At 42.4% G+C, this 17,563-nt stretch overlaps 1 protein-coding gene across 3 annotated transcripts; it reads right to left on the bottom strand.

Annotated features, from left to right (window-relative positions):
• Positions 1-185: 185 nt before the first annotated feature.
• Positions 186-17,097, bottom strand: LOC133564374 (uncharacterized). 3 transcript variants are annotated; one of them, XM_061918628.1, is made up of 9 exons: positions 16,987-17,094; positions 2,809-2,999; positions 2,609-2,713; positions 2,465-2,527; positions 1,536-2,152; positions 1,278-1,453; positions 1,037-1,101; positions 797-891; positions 186-627 (listed from the first exon to the last, which is right to left on the bottom strand). In XM_061918628.1, exons 2-6 carry the CDS (start codon positions 2,990-2,992, stop codon positions 1,442-1,444), a joined length of 981 nt encoding a protein of 326 aa, XP_061774612.1. In that variant the 5' UTR covers positions 2,993-2,999; positions 16,987-17,094; the 3' UTR covers positions 186-627; positions 797-891; positions 1,037-1,101; positions 1,278-1,441. The 3 variants fall into 3 exon arrangements, with proteins under 3 accessions (XP_061774612.1, XP_061774611.1, XP_061774610.1); XM_061918627.1 differs by having other exon boundaries at positions 2,465-2,701; positions 16,987-17,097; XM_061918626.1 differs by having other exon boundaries at positions 2,465-2,713; positions 16,987-17,095.
• Positions 17,098-17,563: the final 466 nt, after the last annotated feature.

The raw sequence follows: 17,563 nt of genomic DNA, 5'->3' as shown, positions 1-17,563 counted from the left end.
TTTGAGGCATATTTCTCATCTTATGGCCATACCATCCTGAGCACTCTAGAGGGAGCAGTGTGGCAGAGGCTTGGTTGGGTGTAGGATGAGGGAAACAAGCAAATATTATGTGAGGATGTAACAAACGCACCCAAGTTCTCCGGGTGTCTCTGTCACTACGCAAATTAAGGAGGCAACCCAGTGGGCACAGAGACATTTAATCAACGTCAAACAACATTATTTTCCTGTGTTGAAATAACGTTGGATTTGGGTTGAATATTAAAGTTGGATCAACGTTTAAATACCGACGTAGAATCAACGTCAATGTTTCAAAGTTGATTCAACTTTCAGTTTCAACCTAAGATCAACCCAATATCAACCAACCAATTATCAACGTAATATCAACCAATATATCAATATAATTAAAGACAACAAAACATAGTTTATATATAGCTCCAGGATGAATCCTGTTTATGCAAATTTAAAATTAAGTACAAAGAAAATCGAGGATGTCAATCAATATTATTATTTATTTAGCCTGTGATGCCCATCCTATTCCTCCCTTCTGTCCTGGGGCATATTTGAAATGATTTTTTATGGCATCATGGACCATCGTTTCGGTCCCCTTCTGGGTATCCAAGACACTAGCTGTAAACAGGCAAAAATAACACAAATTAATTAAGGGTACATGAGATGTACCCAAAAATTATTATCTTGTGCAATATTCAGAGTATACTTGTTTACAAGTAACTGCAATACAGAGTGATCCCTATCTCTATCAAGTTAATGTAATTATTAAACACACACACAAACTCACCTGTGACTACATCGAGCAGCTTTGTCTCGGCAAAGCCAGTTTTCCCCCCTCTCTCCTTTATGTTCAGATTGGACATTAATTAATTTGTCATGAGCCTGAAATTGAACACGCAAGTCATACATGCAGGCCAAAAAGTACGGAATTTTACATTATTATTATTCCTGATCTAGCACTCATAGATTAGAAGTTGGGTCTTACATCGCCTATTTTTAATATATATGTAGAGAAAGAGGAAAATACCTGTCCATGTTGGTGCTTAAACAGCTCTTTAAGTCATATCCACCAATCTTTGAGAGCCTGGCTTTCTGCAAATATACAAGAGAATGTGTTTAGCATACACAGGGACTGGCAAACACATACATACATTCAAGTATAGGGCCTGTTTTATCTACACGATTTCATAATCTGAAATTTCTACCTAAATACAATAATGTTTCCGATGTAAAAACAGCTACACAATTATAATGTTATAATTACTTACCAGCAAATCTGTCTTCCTTGGTTGAGTTTTTATCAACTCGTCAAGGTCGAGTAGTTCTCCCACTGTCTCCAATTTCTGCACATGGAAGGAAGAGTCCTCCGGCTCGTACCTTTGGCCCAGCTGCTAAATGTTGTTGCGGATGTCGGTCAGCAGGTAAAGGACTTTTAGCTGAAATTCTGGAAGAGACCACAGTCAGTTAGTTTCAATTAAAGTTGTACATGCTGATAAATAAATTAAATAAATAATGGGGGAACTTACTCGCTTCTGTGTTTGAAAAGTTATCTGAGTTGTCCTGGGGTGATGAATGTGCATGAAGAGTTGCCTGGAGAACCTTCCAGAAATCTTGGAGGACTCTCCTGAACCCTTTGAGGACTTCCTGGAACTTTTTGAAGACTCAGGACCCTCGAAAGACTCTCCGCTGGAACTGTGGGAAATGGAACTTCCCCGTGATCTCTGGGAATGCATGGGACTCCTAGATGGTGACCTGTACTCCTCTCCATACCGCCGAGGCAGTAGGGACCTGTACCTATTTCTTGAAGTCACCTTTGAGTCCTTCCCATAACCCTTACTGGATGAATTTCCAGAACCCTTCTTGGTTGAATTCCCGGGACCTCTATTGGAGGACTCTTTGGAACCATTAGTAAAGGACCTTCTTGGACTGCGGGAGGTGGACCTTGACCGTGATCTCTGGGAATGCATGGGACTCCTAGATGGTGAACTCTGCTCCTCTCGATATTTTCCAGAACCCTTGTTGGACTTGGTGGCATGCTCAGTGGAGGACTCTTGATACTGCATAGGGAGCGGGGACCTCGGGCTATTCCTTGGAGCTACCTTGCTTGGAGGCTTGGGGAGGTCAGCATCAACCATTTGGCACACTGCAACAAACCAAAACATTTGTTTATAACAATCAGATGTGTGAATGTGAGTGTGAATGGTGTCTGTTTATCTGTGTTGGCCCTGCGATGAGGTGGCGTCCTGGGTGTACCTTGCCTTCCGCCCGATTGTAGCTGAGATAGGGGCCAGCGCCCCCCACGACCACAAAAGGGAATAAGCGGTAGAAAATGGATAGATGGATGTATTAAATCTTAAATTAAGTACCCTGGTACATACGATTTGTTGCCTTTATTTCTTCTAGCATGTTCTTGGGGACAGAGTTAAAACACCACTAATCACTACCAAACACTCACCAGTACTGCAGTCCTTCTGTGGATGTTCAATCTCAAAACCAGAGTCCTCATTGTCATCAGCAGCTTGAGCATAAACTTGCAATGTGACATGAATCTGTATGTGTTCAATTACAAACTTAAGGAAGAAGTGGCCCTGTTTAATACCTGAGACAAAATTATCTCGGATTTTTCTTTTGCCACTTTCCAGTTTGTCCTCAATGACTTCTGCAGTGGTTATGATGTTGTACTGATCACATTCTGTTTGAGTCCCTGCAATAAATGCAACCCATGAATTCCAAGTCTAGGAAATGAGCTTCTTGTCTGTTAAATAAGCATTCTACATTAAAATGTGAAGACTGACAAACCTGATGTTTTAATCTTGATTAGCTTGAACATTCTCCAGCTCTTGCCCAGGTTCTTTTGCTCTGTGATGGCTTTAGCGGCATTGACCCCATTAGGCCACAATACCTCTCCATTGCTGATCCAACTCTCAGGTACCACACCCTCTTCCTCTGTCCCGTTCTCTTCAAACACGGCTCCAGCCCACATTCTGAAACTTCAAGAAAAAACAAGCATCAGTCTTAGGGCTGGGCGATATGACTAAAAAATTTATCACGATATAAGTGTTCCGTATTAGTCGATATTGATAATTATTGATAAAAAAAAAGAAAAACTATTCTAAATAAAGACCAGGAGAAAAAAGGCTGAATTTAAATACCTTTATTTTAAATATAACCTTTAACCTTTAGAACGAAGTCAGCATTAAGAAAAACAGTCAAATAAATGAAAATACTGGTCGATGTGCAAATATTGACATTAAATAAATGCTTACCCAGACTTCTCAACTATGCTGAGCGGTAGCATGTCTTTCGCTAATTGATACACCACTGCATCCGTTATTTCTTTATAACGTTTTGAATTTTTGTTGTATGGCACTGCTGCCAAGTACCTCTCGATGATGGTCTGTTGTTGCCGCTTCGGTGCTGTTCCACTTGCACCAGCTGATGTTGTGGCTGTTTGCTGCTGTACTCCAGCGGGTGAGAGCGGCTCAGGTGGTAAAATAAGTTTGTCGTGTTCCAAGACTTGGTCGGGACGACGACCTTGCAAAGTTTGCAGACAGTATTACTCTGATTCAAATTGGACTTTAAAAATCCAAAATACTGCCAAACTGGTGACGTGACGTTTCCTTTTTTATTTACAATTTCCTCTCGTGCTGCCACACTCATATTCCCGTTTCGTTGATTAACGTGGACCCCGACTTAAACAAGTTGAAAAACGTATTCGGGTGTTACCATTTAGTGGTCAATTGTAGGGAATATGTACTGTACTGTGCAATCTACTAATAAAAGTATCAGTCAATCGTTGCTTCTTTTTTTTTTCCTGTTAGCATTTCCCAGAATGCCTTGAAGTTCAGGCTCGGCCGTGATAGGTCGAGAGGCTAAAGCCCTTCCTTTGCTTACACCCCCCAGAATGCCGTGCGGTTCCGGCTCTGCATTTCTTATTATTTTTTTTATAACAGAACTCAGTGAAATTATCGAACGTTCTATCGACCCCATTTTCTATTGATATCGATCACATGTCTATCGCAATATGTATTGTTATTGTTTTATCGCCCAGCCCTAATCAGTCTAGCAAGTTGATCAATACTATTGATTCACTGGTTTTGGCACATCCATGTTCTTTGAAAGTACCTGAATGGGTTGACAAGGTTACAACTTCTCCACTTCATGCAGAAGAGGGAACATTACATATCCATTCTGATAAGGCAAGCAAACCACTTTGAGCGACAATCCCTCTCGCTCCAGCAGGCGCCGTCTCATTCTGTCTCTGAGATTCCAGATGCAGACAATGTTGATCAGCTTTGAGTGGCAAGGCTTGGTGGATAAATTATCTGTGTGGTTCTGCTTGATAACATCACAGACAACCTTGCCATCATGTGTTTTCTCCTTTACAAAGGCAAAGTCTTCATTGTGTAAGAGGAAGCACATGTCCCTTTCCCTAGTCGAGATGTGAGTGAAGGAGGGCTTTTGAGAGGATGGACTATTGCAGTCGTCTACTTCAGTCAGTCGCTTGGCAACTTGTGCTATTGGGTACTGGGAGTTCCTGACCAACTTCTTCACTGTCTGTAGATGGTTTTCGAAGGGGAATCCTGATATATCGTTCAAAGAACACTTGAAAAATGTTACATCTTCTGGCAAGTGAATAAGGCTGTGCACTCTATAAACCGTGAAAGTGTTACCGTACACAGCTTTACAGTGTCTCACGAAGTGTACAAGGAGTTGTTTGGCATAGTCCAGATAACTGTCCCTCTTCTGTTCATCAGAGTTCAGCAGCACAGTCACAGCAATAGTGAGAGCTAGGAAATGAGTGTACATCTGCTGGGACACAACATTTCGCAACACCACTGGACCAGTGTACAGAAGAAACTGTCTCAGTTCAGTGGCTCTGACAGTGACCATGGCTGCCTGGCAAACTCGCTGGGGATTTTGCCTTGCAGGGAGACAAGAGATTCTGAAATCTGACATCTCTGGCAATGAGACAGTCTACATATGGGTGGGCCTTGTCGTATAAAAATGAGAATTTGCTTCACAACTCCCAAGCAGACCATGTGCATGTAGTCCAGTGCAAAATGTTTAACACATGATATGCCCGCATGAATCAGAGGTGATTTGCGATTTTGATGGCTTCCCATATAATTGAGGTTGTTAAATTCTTCTTTGGTCCGATGAGGAAAGGCTTCAACAGATTCCAGAATGTCTCTGTTTGCGATGTAGGATCCTTTTATGGTACATCGCTCGTAGGAAAAGTATCCCGTGTGGGACTTCGTGCACTTCAGGAATGCTCTTGCAGGAGCATCACAAACAAATGCCTTCAGAGTAAGTTCATAGGTTTTCCCATTGTAAGATAGGCCATTTTCTTTCAGCTCCTGTAGTTCACGTAAAAAGTCGTCAGAGTAATCCTCAACTGGATCTGGCTTGTGCTCACCGCAAAATAGTGCTACTATGAATGGTGGTCGTGAATTAAATGCACAAAGAATAGGCCAGAACTGTACACTAGAAGAGTGAAAAAAGGGAACTCCATCTATGTTGACATTCAGTGCTATCACAGTGGCTTCGAAAGGCAGTGGATTTTTAGCCAAGACCCTAATGATTTGATGTTCTATGCCAAAGAAGGCATATCGCCCGCCACATTTATCGTCTGTATCAACATGCTGGGGGGTTTGTAACAGTGTCCTGGCATCTTTCGGAAGTTGGTGACCATGCCCACGAAGAATCACCAACATGTCGTTGAGGGCAGAGCGGGTGCATTTGTGTTTAGTTGCCCAACCTGCAAACTCCTGGCTGAGACTTTCTTCTTTGTCTCCTTGCTCTGTATCCTCATCAGTGTTGATGCCACCGGCATCTGAATCAGGATTGTCCGAAGACAGCACACCATCTGTAAAGCCATAATCAGAGTCTGCAGCATGTGCTGTCCCTGTGGACTCGGTTCCTGAATCATCACGTGAAGCAGGGGTAGGGAACCTATGGCTCTAGAGCCAGATGTGGCTCTTTTGATGACTGCACCTGGCTCTCAGATAAATCTTAGCTGACATTGCTTAACACGATAAGTAATGAATAATTCCGCTGGTAAATACAGTGTCAAAATTATGTTCAAAATATAAAACATTCTTATGCATTTTCATCCATCCATCTGGTTTCTACCGCACTTGTTCAAGAAGTCGCATTAATGGTAAGAAGAATTTTATTTATTTTTAGTTAGCCTCAGAATAACAATGTTATTAAAAAGAATAAGAGACTTATTATACTTTAAAAATGTTGGTCTTTCTTAAAAATGCACGCTTATAGTTGTATTCAGTGTAAAAAAAATTATATGGCTCTCACGGAAATACTTTTTAAAATATTTGGCTTCTATGGCTCACTGAGCCAAAAAGGTTTCCGACCCCTGACGTGAAGGCATCTGTGGCTCCATGTTTTCAGCAGTGTTGGCCCATTCATCGCTGCTACTAGACTGAACTAACGCTGCAACTTCAGCATGAACTTTTCTCCATCTGCGTTGGTATGTTGCCATATTGAAGAAGCACACCAAAGGTCTGTCTCTGCAAATCAGGACTGTACAGTATTATCAAAAAATTATCCTTTTTGGTATTATATGTATCATAGCAAGTGTACTGTGTCGTTCCATATATGCATAAACTGAAATCATTGGTACATTGCCTTGCATTAACGTTTTGCTTTTCAATTACCGGTAGTGGTACATGTACATAGACTTAGGGGCGGACCAGATGAAACGTGGGGGAGGGTATGTTTTTTTGGGAAAAAAAGAGATTGTTTAGCAAAAACTGAAAAATAAATAGTTTGTTCTCCTGAAGTATATATATAAAAAAAAAAAGTTTGCTCCTGTAAGCTCTGCAAAAAAAAAAAGTTTGTTGCCTTCTCGTGCCAAAAGAAAAAACGTTGTACCCCCCAAAAAATTCTGCACTGCGTGCAGTCTTTTATTGTCAATCATAAAACATATGAAACAAAATCTGTCTGGATATTTTATTGTCATATATTTTCGTGTACATGTTGGCCAACAGGTCAACAGTGAAAACATTAAGAAGTTTCAATACTTGACGAAAGCTCTTGAACAGCAGTACTGGCGTTATCAGTAAAATAAAAACATAAGTGAAGATCATAGCATTTATATTTCGTGGATCCTTTTATGGACGACCTGTGGACTTGCCTTTTGAGACAACAAGCCTTGCTAACAAGTCAAACTAATTAAAAAGTACCTGTACTTAAAATAAACCGGCAACATTTTAAATAAACATTAAACTGAGACAGAAATACCTAACTGCCATTCAGACGGGTGTTTTGAAGATCAAAATCAAGAGGAAATAAATTAATGCAATGACTGGCGCGGCTGTAAAAGACAATGGGTACAGCACCCAAAAACATTTTTTGTTTTGTGTTAGCCTGGAAAAACAATTGTTTGCTTTTGGGGAGGTGGAGAAAAAAATTGTTAGTTTTCTGCTTGGGGAGGAAAAAAAAGTTTGCTCAGAAAGAAAAACCATACCCTCCCTCCACGTTTCATTTTATGCAGTCCAAAAAACCGTTGAGAATAGGCGTGAGATAAATTTCTCGTTTTCCTGCATCCCTCTTGTGAAAGGGCCAAAATTATATCGATGTAACCAGTATTATCTCAAGGTACAAACCTGAATCTTTATGGACGTCGATGGTTTGCTTTTGCAGTGAAATAGTTCGATTTCAAATTCAAATCTTCAAAGCTCTTTGTCTTGCTTGCTGGATAGTTCGCTGTGATACGGTAGGTGGCGTGTGTGGTGCAGCACACTGCCATCAAGCGGCGGTTTCGTTGAAAACTGTCATAAACTTCAGTTGCAAATGGCCGATGCGCGCGCAGAATGGTTGGCAAGTTAAATTGTACACGTTGAAACGACATTGAAATGACGATGTCCCCCAATGATGAAAACTAACCAGATTTGCAACATATGGTGTGGTGGGGTCAGTTGGTTGTGATTTGGTCGGGATATGGTTGAGTGATGTCGCGACGTAATTTCAACGTCACCTCGACGATGAACTAAGGATGAGTGCCCACTGGGAAGGTCGGCCCCACTTCGACTCGGCCTAGGCTCCATTTTCTTTACAGATCATTTTGGAGGGTTGCATTGTTGGACACGACTCCAATATTCTTTACTGTCGCTAGACCTAATACTGTACTGGGGCACAAATAATTCATGTGAGCGTGCAAAGCGCGCAAGCAAAAACATTTTTAGCACTTATTTATCATAAAAAATACATAAATAGTGCTTTAAACTATGAAATCATATCAGGTTATGTTGTATGGATCTTTGATTAACCACCTGAAATTAACTAATGCATTTGACCTACTTGTGCACTTTTTTACTCCAGACTTCTAAACTGCTACTGGTAAAAGCAAAAAGGAAGAGCAATGAATCTTTTTGAAATATATATTGGAGTAATCATCTGCAAATTTAACATCTACAAAAGTAAAACAAAAAATAAAGCACCTCTACATCTCTGGGTTCTCTTATATTATTTAATTTCCATTAATGGCAATGTGGCTAATCCTATTTCAGATACACAAAACTATTAGATATCCACAAAACAATAAAGCCACGGTAGTAGAATAAATGAACAGCTGTTGTGTGTCCGTTCAGGGAATCATTTTCTGAGAAGTAAACTGTAACGTCTCGTTTTCATTTTTGCAAAGTGGTCAATCACTCTGGACAGACATGGAAATATTACAGTAACTGTTATACGGTTGACCAGTGGTTCCCAACTGGTGGGTCGTGACATAAAAGTGGATTGTGTGTCATTTTCAGTGAGTCGCAGTCAGATGTGTGCATGAAAAAGAAAAAAGTTTAGGGAGAAAACAATCAAAATGTGGCAACAAAACCAGATATTTTTAGCCATTTTTCTAGTGACTATTAGTGAGTATTTTAGCAAAAGGCAAACTGACTAACAAGTTGGAGGAGGACTCAGGACAGACATGGACATTTTTTTTTTTTAAATCTAAATGGGGCAACAAAACCCGATATTTTCAGCAATCTTTTTGAAAACAAATACAGAAATGTTACTATTTTTTCTGGAAACAAAACCAGATGCTATAGCTGTAGCCATTTTTCTGGTGACAAAACAAGATTATTTTAGTCAAAGTCACACCGATTAACAAGACAAGTCTACTGTGCTATTTTTCTGTGAAATAAACTTGAATGATTTAAAAATTTGGCTCGCGACTTGATGATCTGGAAAAATGTTTTTCTTCCTGAAGATGAACCATTTGAGAAGCACTCAACTCACACATGCTTACTCCAAATCATCATTGATGCAGAACCAGCAGACAATAACCAACATTATGTTTCATGTTCATTGGAAATTCCCCCGACAGCTCGTACAGCAAATGAATATGTTTGTCTTGATACAAGGAATAATGTTAGCTAACTTAGCATCAACTTAAGACAATGATGTTGCCTAGCTAGCTAGGACTTCACTTATATCTCTCATTACTGCTGCTTCTTCCCTGCTCTCATTCCTGCTGCTTCTTCCCTGCTGCGGGTGAATAACTTTCTTAAATCCATCTAGAAGTTACAGTTTGAGTCAAATCAAAATCAAAATAATGTATCTAACAAATTGTTGTTGGCTAAAGTTACCTACCTCACGCAGTGATTCGCATCTTCTCTCTCTTTCTCTCTCTCTCTCTCTCTCTCTCTCTCTCTCTCTGTCAACTGAAGTCTCGATCCACACGTGAATAAATTACCATATTAATTAGCCATGTGCTCATTGTTACTTGGAGTGAATACAGTAGCAATCAATTACCATACTAAGTAGTATGTGCGCTGTTGTCTATGTTATGTAGACTTAGAACTCTGAAGCGTTTTTTTTTTATTGGTGAAACTTTTACTGAGGCACTGCAGATCAACACTGGGGCACGTGCCCCAGTGAAATCTGTCTGGCTATGCCCCTGGTTAGTCCAATCCCGTTCAATCAGGGAGCCCACCTTGACCAACTGTTCTACCGTTCTCACAATGCCACGTAAACCATTGGCCAACCTGGGATTGCAGGCACCGAGTATGAGGCGCACAATCTCGCCTTCCCCCATGTCAGGTCTCCATTTCAGGCAGAGGGCACGATAATCATATGGAAAATCCCATAAACACTGATTAGGGGTTTGAAAGTTGGAGTGCAGCTGTATCTCAATCTCGGATTGGTAGTCAGTTCGCAAAAAGGCTTCAAGGAAAAACGGCTTAAATGTTGACAAGCCGGTTATATTACTTCGGGCTGCCGACCACCAACTCCTGGCAGGACCTATTAATACAGCATTGAGGGTTCCCACCAGCTCAGCATCGCTCAGAGGGCGGAGTGCTAGAAAGTTTTCACACTGTTCGATGAAGTCTGTGACATCGGATGAGCCTCCGGACTCTCCAAACTGGGGAAACTCCATTCTGATGGGTGGTCTGGTGGTGACAGCAGGTGGTCTGCCAGCGACAGCAGGTGTAATAGGGAAGGTGATGTCTATGATAGCTGGGTGGTGGCTGACTGGTATAGTGGCTGCAGGAGTGGAGAAGCTAGCTGGTCGCCAAAACCATCGGGTTTTAGCAAGGGTATTTTTAATTCCTCTCTGTAATGGACTTCCTGCCGTCTTCGTGAGGGTTGCGGGGACACCTGACAAAATGACGCATCATAGCTGTTTCCTCCTCCGTGCTGCTCTCTGGCTCGTTCCTCCTCGCCCTTTTTGTACTCTAGCAGCAGATAGACAGATGTTGAGGAGGTGTGTAATATACACACCTGGCTCAGATTGCCGCTGCAGTGTTGCTCCGCGTATGTCACGCCTCTCCTCGCCGCCGCATGCCCTGCCTCCTGGCCTCCAGGTGGGCCCGCGCTGCTGCTTCCCGCCCGTTGTCGGCCCGTCGGCTATGTCTCTCCACAGCCCCACTCCTCCCGTTTCCTTCCCGAAGCGGGGAAAAAAATTGTTGCAGCCCTCTGGCTTCTTTGTCTTTCGTGAGTATTTCCTTGTCCTCTTCGTCCTTTTCTTTCTTTTCTCCAAGAATGTCTGTCTCCTTGTCCTCGGTGAGTTTTTCCTTGTCCTCTTCTTTATTTTCTTGCCTTTCTCCAAGAATGTCTGTCTCCTTGTCCTCGGTGAGTTTTTCCTTGTCCTCTTCGCCTTCTCCGTCTTCATCTTCTTTATCCATCAGAATTTCTTCAATTATTTCTTTTTCTTCATCATTTCCTTGGACTTCAACTTCTTTAACCCCTTTTCCGTCATCATCAACTTCTTCTTCTTTAACTTCTTCTTTTCTCTCAATTTCTTGAGGTTTTCCGACTTTGTCTTCATCTTTGATTTCTACTTAATTTTCATTATCTTCTTCATCTTCGTTATCTTCCAGAATTTCTTAAATTATTTATTTTTCTTCATCAGTTTCTTGAACTTCACCTTCTTTAACTTATTTTCCGTCATCATCAACTTCTTCTTTAACATAAATTTTATCATCATCGTCATCTTCATCGTAATCTTCATCATTAACATAAATTTTATCATTAACGTAGACTTCACCATTAACGTAAATTTCATCTTCAATGAAAATGTATTCCTTATAAACTTCATCTTCTTCTTTACCGTCATCAACATAAATGTCTTTGTCAACGTAAACTTCTTTTGTGTTGGCCGCTAGCTCGCCCTGTTGGTCGGTCTGCTCCAACAGCGCTTCCAGCATTTTTGTCTCCCGGCGCTTCTCCTCGAGCAGCCTGGTGTAACTCGCCACGAGAGCCCAGATGACGCCGTCGTCCTCCGCTTCTTCAGGTCTTCCTCGGTTGGGCGCCAATGTAACGGACTTCCTGCCGTCCTCGTGTGGGTTGCGAGGACACCTGACACATGACGCATCATAGCAGTTTTGACCTTGATTTATTGTTTCAATAAACCTTTGGTCAGCTGGCCCTTTGGTCGCGTCATTTTTCAGTGCGCTCTTCTGGCCTGTCTGCTGCCGCTGCACGCCTATCGGCGTCCGGGGCTTGCGTCCGCTGCGGGGGTGCGTCATCGCTCTCTCCGTGTTGGTCGTCGCGCTTCTCGTCTGCTGGCCGTTGTTTCCTCCTCCGTGCTGCTCTCTGGCTCGTTCCTCCCTCGGCCTTTTAGTACTTTAGCAGCAGATAGACAGATTGTGAGCAGGTGTGTAATATACGCACCTGGCTCAGATTGCCGCTGCAGTGTCGCCCCGTGCATGCCCCGCCTCCTGGCCTCCAGGTGGGCCTGCGCTATTGCTTTCCGCCCGTTGTCGGCCCGTCAGCTGTGTCCCTCCACACTCTCCCTACCTTTCATCTCGTTGAAGCAGACATGCTACGACAGCTTGGTCGAAATTCTGCACCTCCATGCCCACATATCCTTTCACCTCTCCAGCAATGGCCTCCATCACTGCCTTAAAGGCCTACTGAAACCCACTACTACCGACCAAGCAGTCTGATCGTTTATATATCGATGATAAATCTTAACATTGCAACACATGCCAATACGGCCGGTTCAGTTTACTAAATTGCAATTTAAAATTTCCCGCGCAGTGTCCTGTTGAAAACGTTGCGGAACGATGACGCTTATGTTGACGCGTGCTTGTGACGTTATTGGTTGTAGCAGACATTTTATCCTAGCACCACTCACGGCTAAAAGTCATCCGATTTAATCGCATAACTACAAAGTATTCTGGACATCTGTGTTGCTGAATCTTTTGCAATTTGTTCAATTAATAATGAATACTACAAAAAAGAATGCATTTGGTGGAAAGCGGTGTATTTCGGCCTGCTGTAGCAACACAAACAAAGTTTCTTTGTTTGTTGTGAAGCTTTAATATGGAACAGAGCGTTCAAGCGAACATGTTTCTCTACCACATGTCAACCGGCAGGTTTCGGTGATTAAATTGTGGGACTAAGTCGGCTCTTACCATAAAACATGAGCAGAGCTTGTGTCGTTCTTTCTGCAGCTGTCAAAGAGGCAGCTGTGACTTTCTTGGCTCCTCCATGGCTTCACTCAGAGACACTGGCGGTCACCACACCCCTCCGACTTTCAGGGATGACTTTATAATCTCACTAAAACACTAGTAACATAATAAGCAGATAAGGTATTTTCCAGAATTATCCTAGTAAATGTGTCTAATAACATCTGAATCGCTCCCACTGCCCTTGTCTTTTTTTTCTCTTTCTTCTAGTCCTTTACTCTCACTATCCTCATCCACGAATCGTTCATCCTCGCTCAAATTAATGGGGAAATTGTCGCTTTCTCAGTCAGAATCGCTCGCGCTGCTGGTGTCCATGATTGTAATCAATGTGTGGATGTGAGGCGCCCTCATACCGGTGACGTCACGTGCACATCGGCTTCTACTTCCAGTACAGGCAAGGCTTTTTTATTAGCGACCAAAAGTAGCAAACTTTATCGTTAATGTTCTCTACCAAATCCTTTCTGCAAAAATATGGCAATATCGCAAAATGATCAAGTATGACACATAGAATGGACCTGCTATCCCCGTTTAAATAAGAAAATCTCATTTCAGTAGGCCTTTAAGTTAAATTTTTCATATTAGCATGATTATTGAATATGCCTGTAACAGTTCATAATATTTGATAAATGGATGACATAATAAGTATATATACTTCTTTTCCCAGCTGAGTACAAGTTAATTGTGACTGGTAATATCAAAAACAACACATTGCTGGCTTATGAAGTAATGAGAGATTAGCGGATTGTTTCAATCGTGGGACTCCCTATATTGCAGATGAAGAAATGTTCAAAAAGTTAAAAGACTGGGGTGTAACAGCAAGGTCCCCAATCAATCAATCAATCAATCAACCAATGTTTATTTATATAGCCCCAAATCACAAATGTCTCAAAGGACTGCACAAATCATTACGACTACAACATCCTCGGAAGAACCCACAAAAGGGCAAGGAAAACTCACACCCAGTGGGCAGAGAGAATTCACATCCAGTGGGACGCCAGTGACAATGCTGACTATGAGAAACCTTGGAGAGGACCTCAGATGTGGGCAACCCCCCCTCTCTAGGGGACCGAAAGCAATGGATGTCGAGCGGGTCTAACATGATACTGTGAAAGTTCAATCCATAGTGGCTCCAACACAGCCGCGAGAGTTCAGTTCAAGCGGATCCAAGACAGCAGCGAGAGTCCCGTCCACAGGAAACCATCTCAAGCGGATCAGCAGCGTAGAGATGTCCCCAACCGATACAGGCGAGCGGTCCATCCTGGGTCCCGACGAGCGGTCCATCCTGGGTCTCGACTCTGGACAGCCAGTACTTCATCCATGGTCATCGGACCGGACCCCCTCCACAAGGGAGGGGGGGACATGGGAGAAAGAAAAGAAGCGGCAGATCAACTGGTCTAAAAAGGAGGTATATTTAAAGGCTAGAGTATACAGATGAGTTTTAAGGTGAGACTTAAATGCTTCTACTGAGGTAGCATCTCGAACTGTTACCGGGAGGGCATTCCAGAGTACTGGAGCCCGAACGGAAAACGCTCTATAGCCCGCAGACTTTTTTTGGGCTCTAGGAATCACTAATAAGCCGGAGTCTTTTGAACGCAGATTTCTTGCCGGGACATACGGTACAATACAATCGGCAAGATAGGCTGGAGCTAGACCGTGTAGTATTTTATACGTAAGTAGTAAAACCTTAAAGTCACATCTTAAGTGCACAGGAAGCCAGTGCAGGTGAGCCAGTACAGGTGTAATATGATCAAACTTTCTTGTTCTTGTCAAAGGTCTAGCAGCCGCATTTTGTACCAACTGTAATCTTTTAATGCTAGACATGGGGAGACCCGAAAATAATACGTTACAGTAATCGAAACGAGACGTAACAAACGCATGGATAATGATCTCGGCGTCTTTAGTGGACAAAATGGAGCGAATTTTAGCGATATTACGGAGATGAAAGAAGGCCGTTTTAGTAACGCTTTTAATGTGTGACTCAAAGGACAGAGTTGGGTCGAAGATAATACCCAGATTTTTTACAGAGTCACCTTGTTTTATTATTTGGTTGTCAAATGTTAAAGTTGTATTATTAAATAGAGGTCGGTGTCTAGCAGGACCGATAATCAGCATTTCTGTTTTTTTGGCATTAAGTTGCAAAAAGTTAGCGGACATCCATTGTTTAATTACATTAAGACACGCTTCCAACTGACTACAGTCCGGCGTGTTGGTCAGCTTTAGGGGCATGTAGAGTTGGGTGTCATCAGCATAACAGTGAAAGCTAATACCGTATTTGCGTATGACGTCACCCAGCGGCAGCATGTAGATGCTGAAGAGTACAGGGCCAAGGACCGAACCCTGGGGAACTCCACACGTTACCTTAACATAGTCCGAGGTCACACTGTTATGGGAGACGCACTGCATCCTATCAGTAAGATAAGAGTTAAACCATGACAGGGCTGAGTCTGACATACCAATTCGTGTTTTGATACGCTCTAATAAAATATTATGATCGACGGTATCGAAAGCAGCGCTAAGATCGAGGAGCAGCAACATAGATGACGCATCAGAGTCCATCGTTAGCAATAGATCATTAGTCAATTTTGCGAGAGCTGTCTCAGTCGAGTGATTTGCCCTGAAACCGGATTGAAAGGTTTCACATAGATTGTTAAACGCTAAGTGTTCATTTAGCTGCTCTGCAACAATTTTTTCGAGGATTTTCGAAATAAAGGGAAGGTGAGACACCGGTCGGTAGTTTACCATGAGGTCAGGATCGAGGTTAGGTCTTTTAAGGAGAGGATGAATAACCGCTTTTTTGAATGCAAGGGGAACAGTGCCCGAGGAAAGTGATAAGTTTATGATATTTAGCACTGATGGACCTAATAATACAAAAAGCTCCTTGATAAGTTTCCCAGGAAGTGGGTCAAGTAAACATGTTGTTTGTTTTATTCCATTTACACGTTGTAACAATCCTTCTAATGTTATTTCATCAAAACGAGAGAAACTATTTTGGATATTTGCAGTATCCGCCGTATATACAATCGTATCTGTGTTACTATAACCCAGTTTCTAGCTGGGACGCATTGTCTTTAATCTCCTTTCTAATAAGTTCAATTTTCTTATTAAAGAACTTCATAAAGTCATCTGCCGAATGGGTGGAGCTACTGGAAGGAGTCCCTTGTTGGGTTAGCAATGCTACTGTACTAAACAAAAATTTTGGATTGTTTTTATTAATGCGGATGAGATTTGAGTAATAATTAGTTTTAGCTAAGGTAAGCATGCGTTTATAAGTTATTAAACTATCACTCCATGCTTGATGGTGCACCTCAAGTTTAGTCGTGCGCCATTTGCGTTCCAGCTTTCTACATAATAATTTCTGAGCTCTAGTTTCTTCAGTAAACCATGGCGTATGCCTTTTTGGAGCCTTTTTTAACTTCAGCGGTGCTATACTATCAATGGTTTCGCGCAGGGCGTTGTTAAAGTTGTTAGTGAGGTTATCAATAGAGCCCACATACTTTGGGAACGGGGCCATTACCGAGGGCAGTAGGTCAGCAAGAGTCGTTGTTGTGGCAGCATTAATGTTGCGGCTGCTATAGCAGTTATTATTATTATTAGTTTGACGAACATGCGTCTGAACTTCGAATTTTATAAGGTAATGATCGGACAATACTTTAGTATACGGGAGTATCGTAACTTTGGAAACGGTGATACTGAAGACTGAAGTCGCCACAAACTCACGTTTTTGATGGAACACGCTTCTGTCGTGTAAAATTTAATGAAAAAGCGTATTTACTTCCTTTCACCACTTAATTTGAAACGTTGGAGGGACCAGAATATTTCAAAGTCATACATGACCAGCAGGTCCGAGTATGCAGACTTTGACTTCAGCCTAGCCATATTGTGGGAGAATGCCAAGAATTTAAATGTTTTACATGCAAGGGGCAAGGATGCCAGAGAATGTCTGCGCCGGGGCGCTGAGGAGGAAACAAGACACCCATTTAATGAAGCGCTAAGTCAGCACGGCAAAGAGGGAAAACAAAACATGGAGAACATAGCAGCAACGTACGTGGGCAGCTAGACTCACACCAACGAGACGCTTCAAACGGAGAAGAAAGACGGCTGCCACCAGGAAGGAGAGACGGGGGAAGGAGTTTCAACAGGAGTAAATCTGCAAGTGATAGAGGACAGCGATAACGGGAGGGCTGACGTGGAAGCTGACCTTTGGAATCACACACGCAGCTGGAAGTGAAGTGTAGTGAATTATATTTATATAGCGCTATTCTCAAGCGACTCAAAGCACTTTACATAATGAAAACCATTATCTAAGTTATATTTAAGCCAGTGTGGGTGGGCACTGGGAGCAGGTGGGTAGAGTGACTTGCCCAAGGACACAACAGCAGTGACTACTAGTAGTGATGGGATCGGCAGTTCTTTTGACTGTACTGAATCACTGGAATCAGTTCCTTCATTTGAGTCGTTCAAAAAATTGGTTCACCGAATCCCCGCCGCCCCAAAAAAAAAAAAAGGGGGAGGGGGCGTGCGTAGTACAGTACAGTGCAGACATTCGCGGGAGAAGCATCAAATAGGGTGAATGCGAGTCCCTACACAGCTCTGTGCATGCAGTACACACCCGGCAATGAGTG

This window comes from Nerophis ophidion, linkage group LG13 (assembly GCF_033978795.1).
Source record: "Nerophis ophidion isolate RoL-2023_Sa linkage group LG13, RoL_Noph_v1.0, whole genome shotgun sequence".
Classification (NCBI taxonomy): domain Eukaryota; kingdom Metazoa; phylum Chordata; class Actinopteri; order Syngnathiformes; family Syngnathidae; genus Nerophis; species Nerophis ophidion.
Note: the sequence above shows the minus strand (reverse complement) of the source record. Positions and strands in the feature narration are given on the sequence as shown.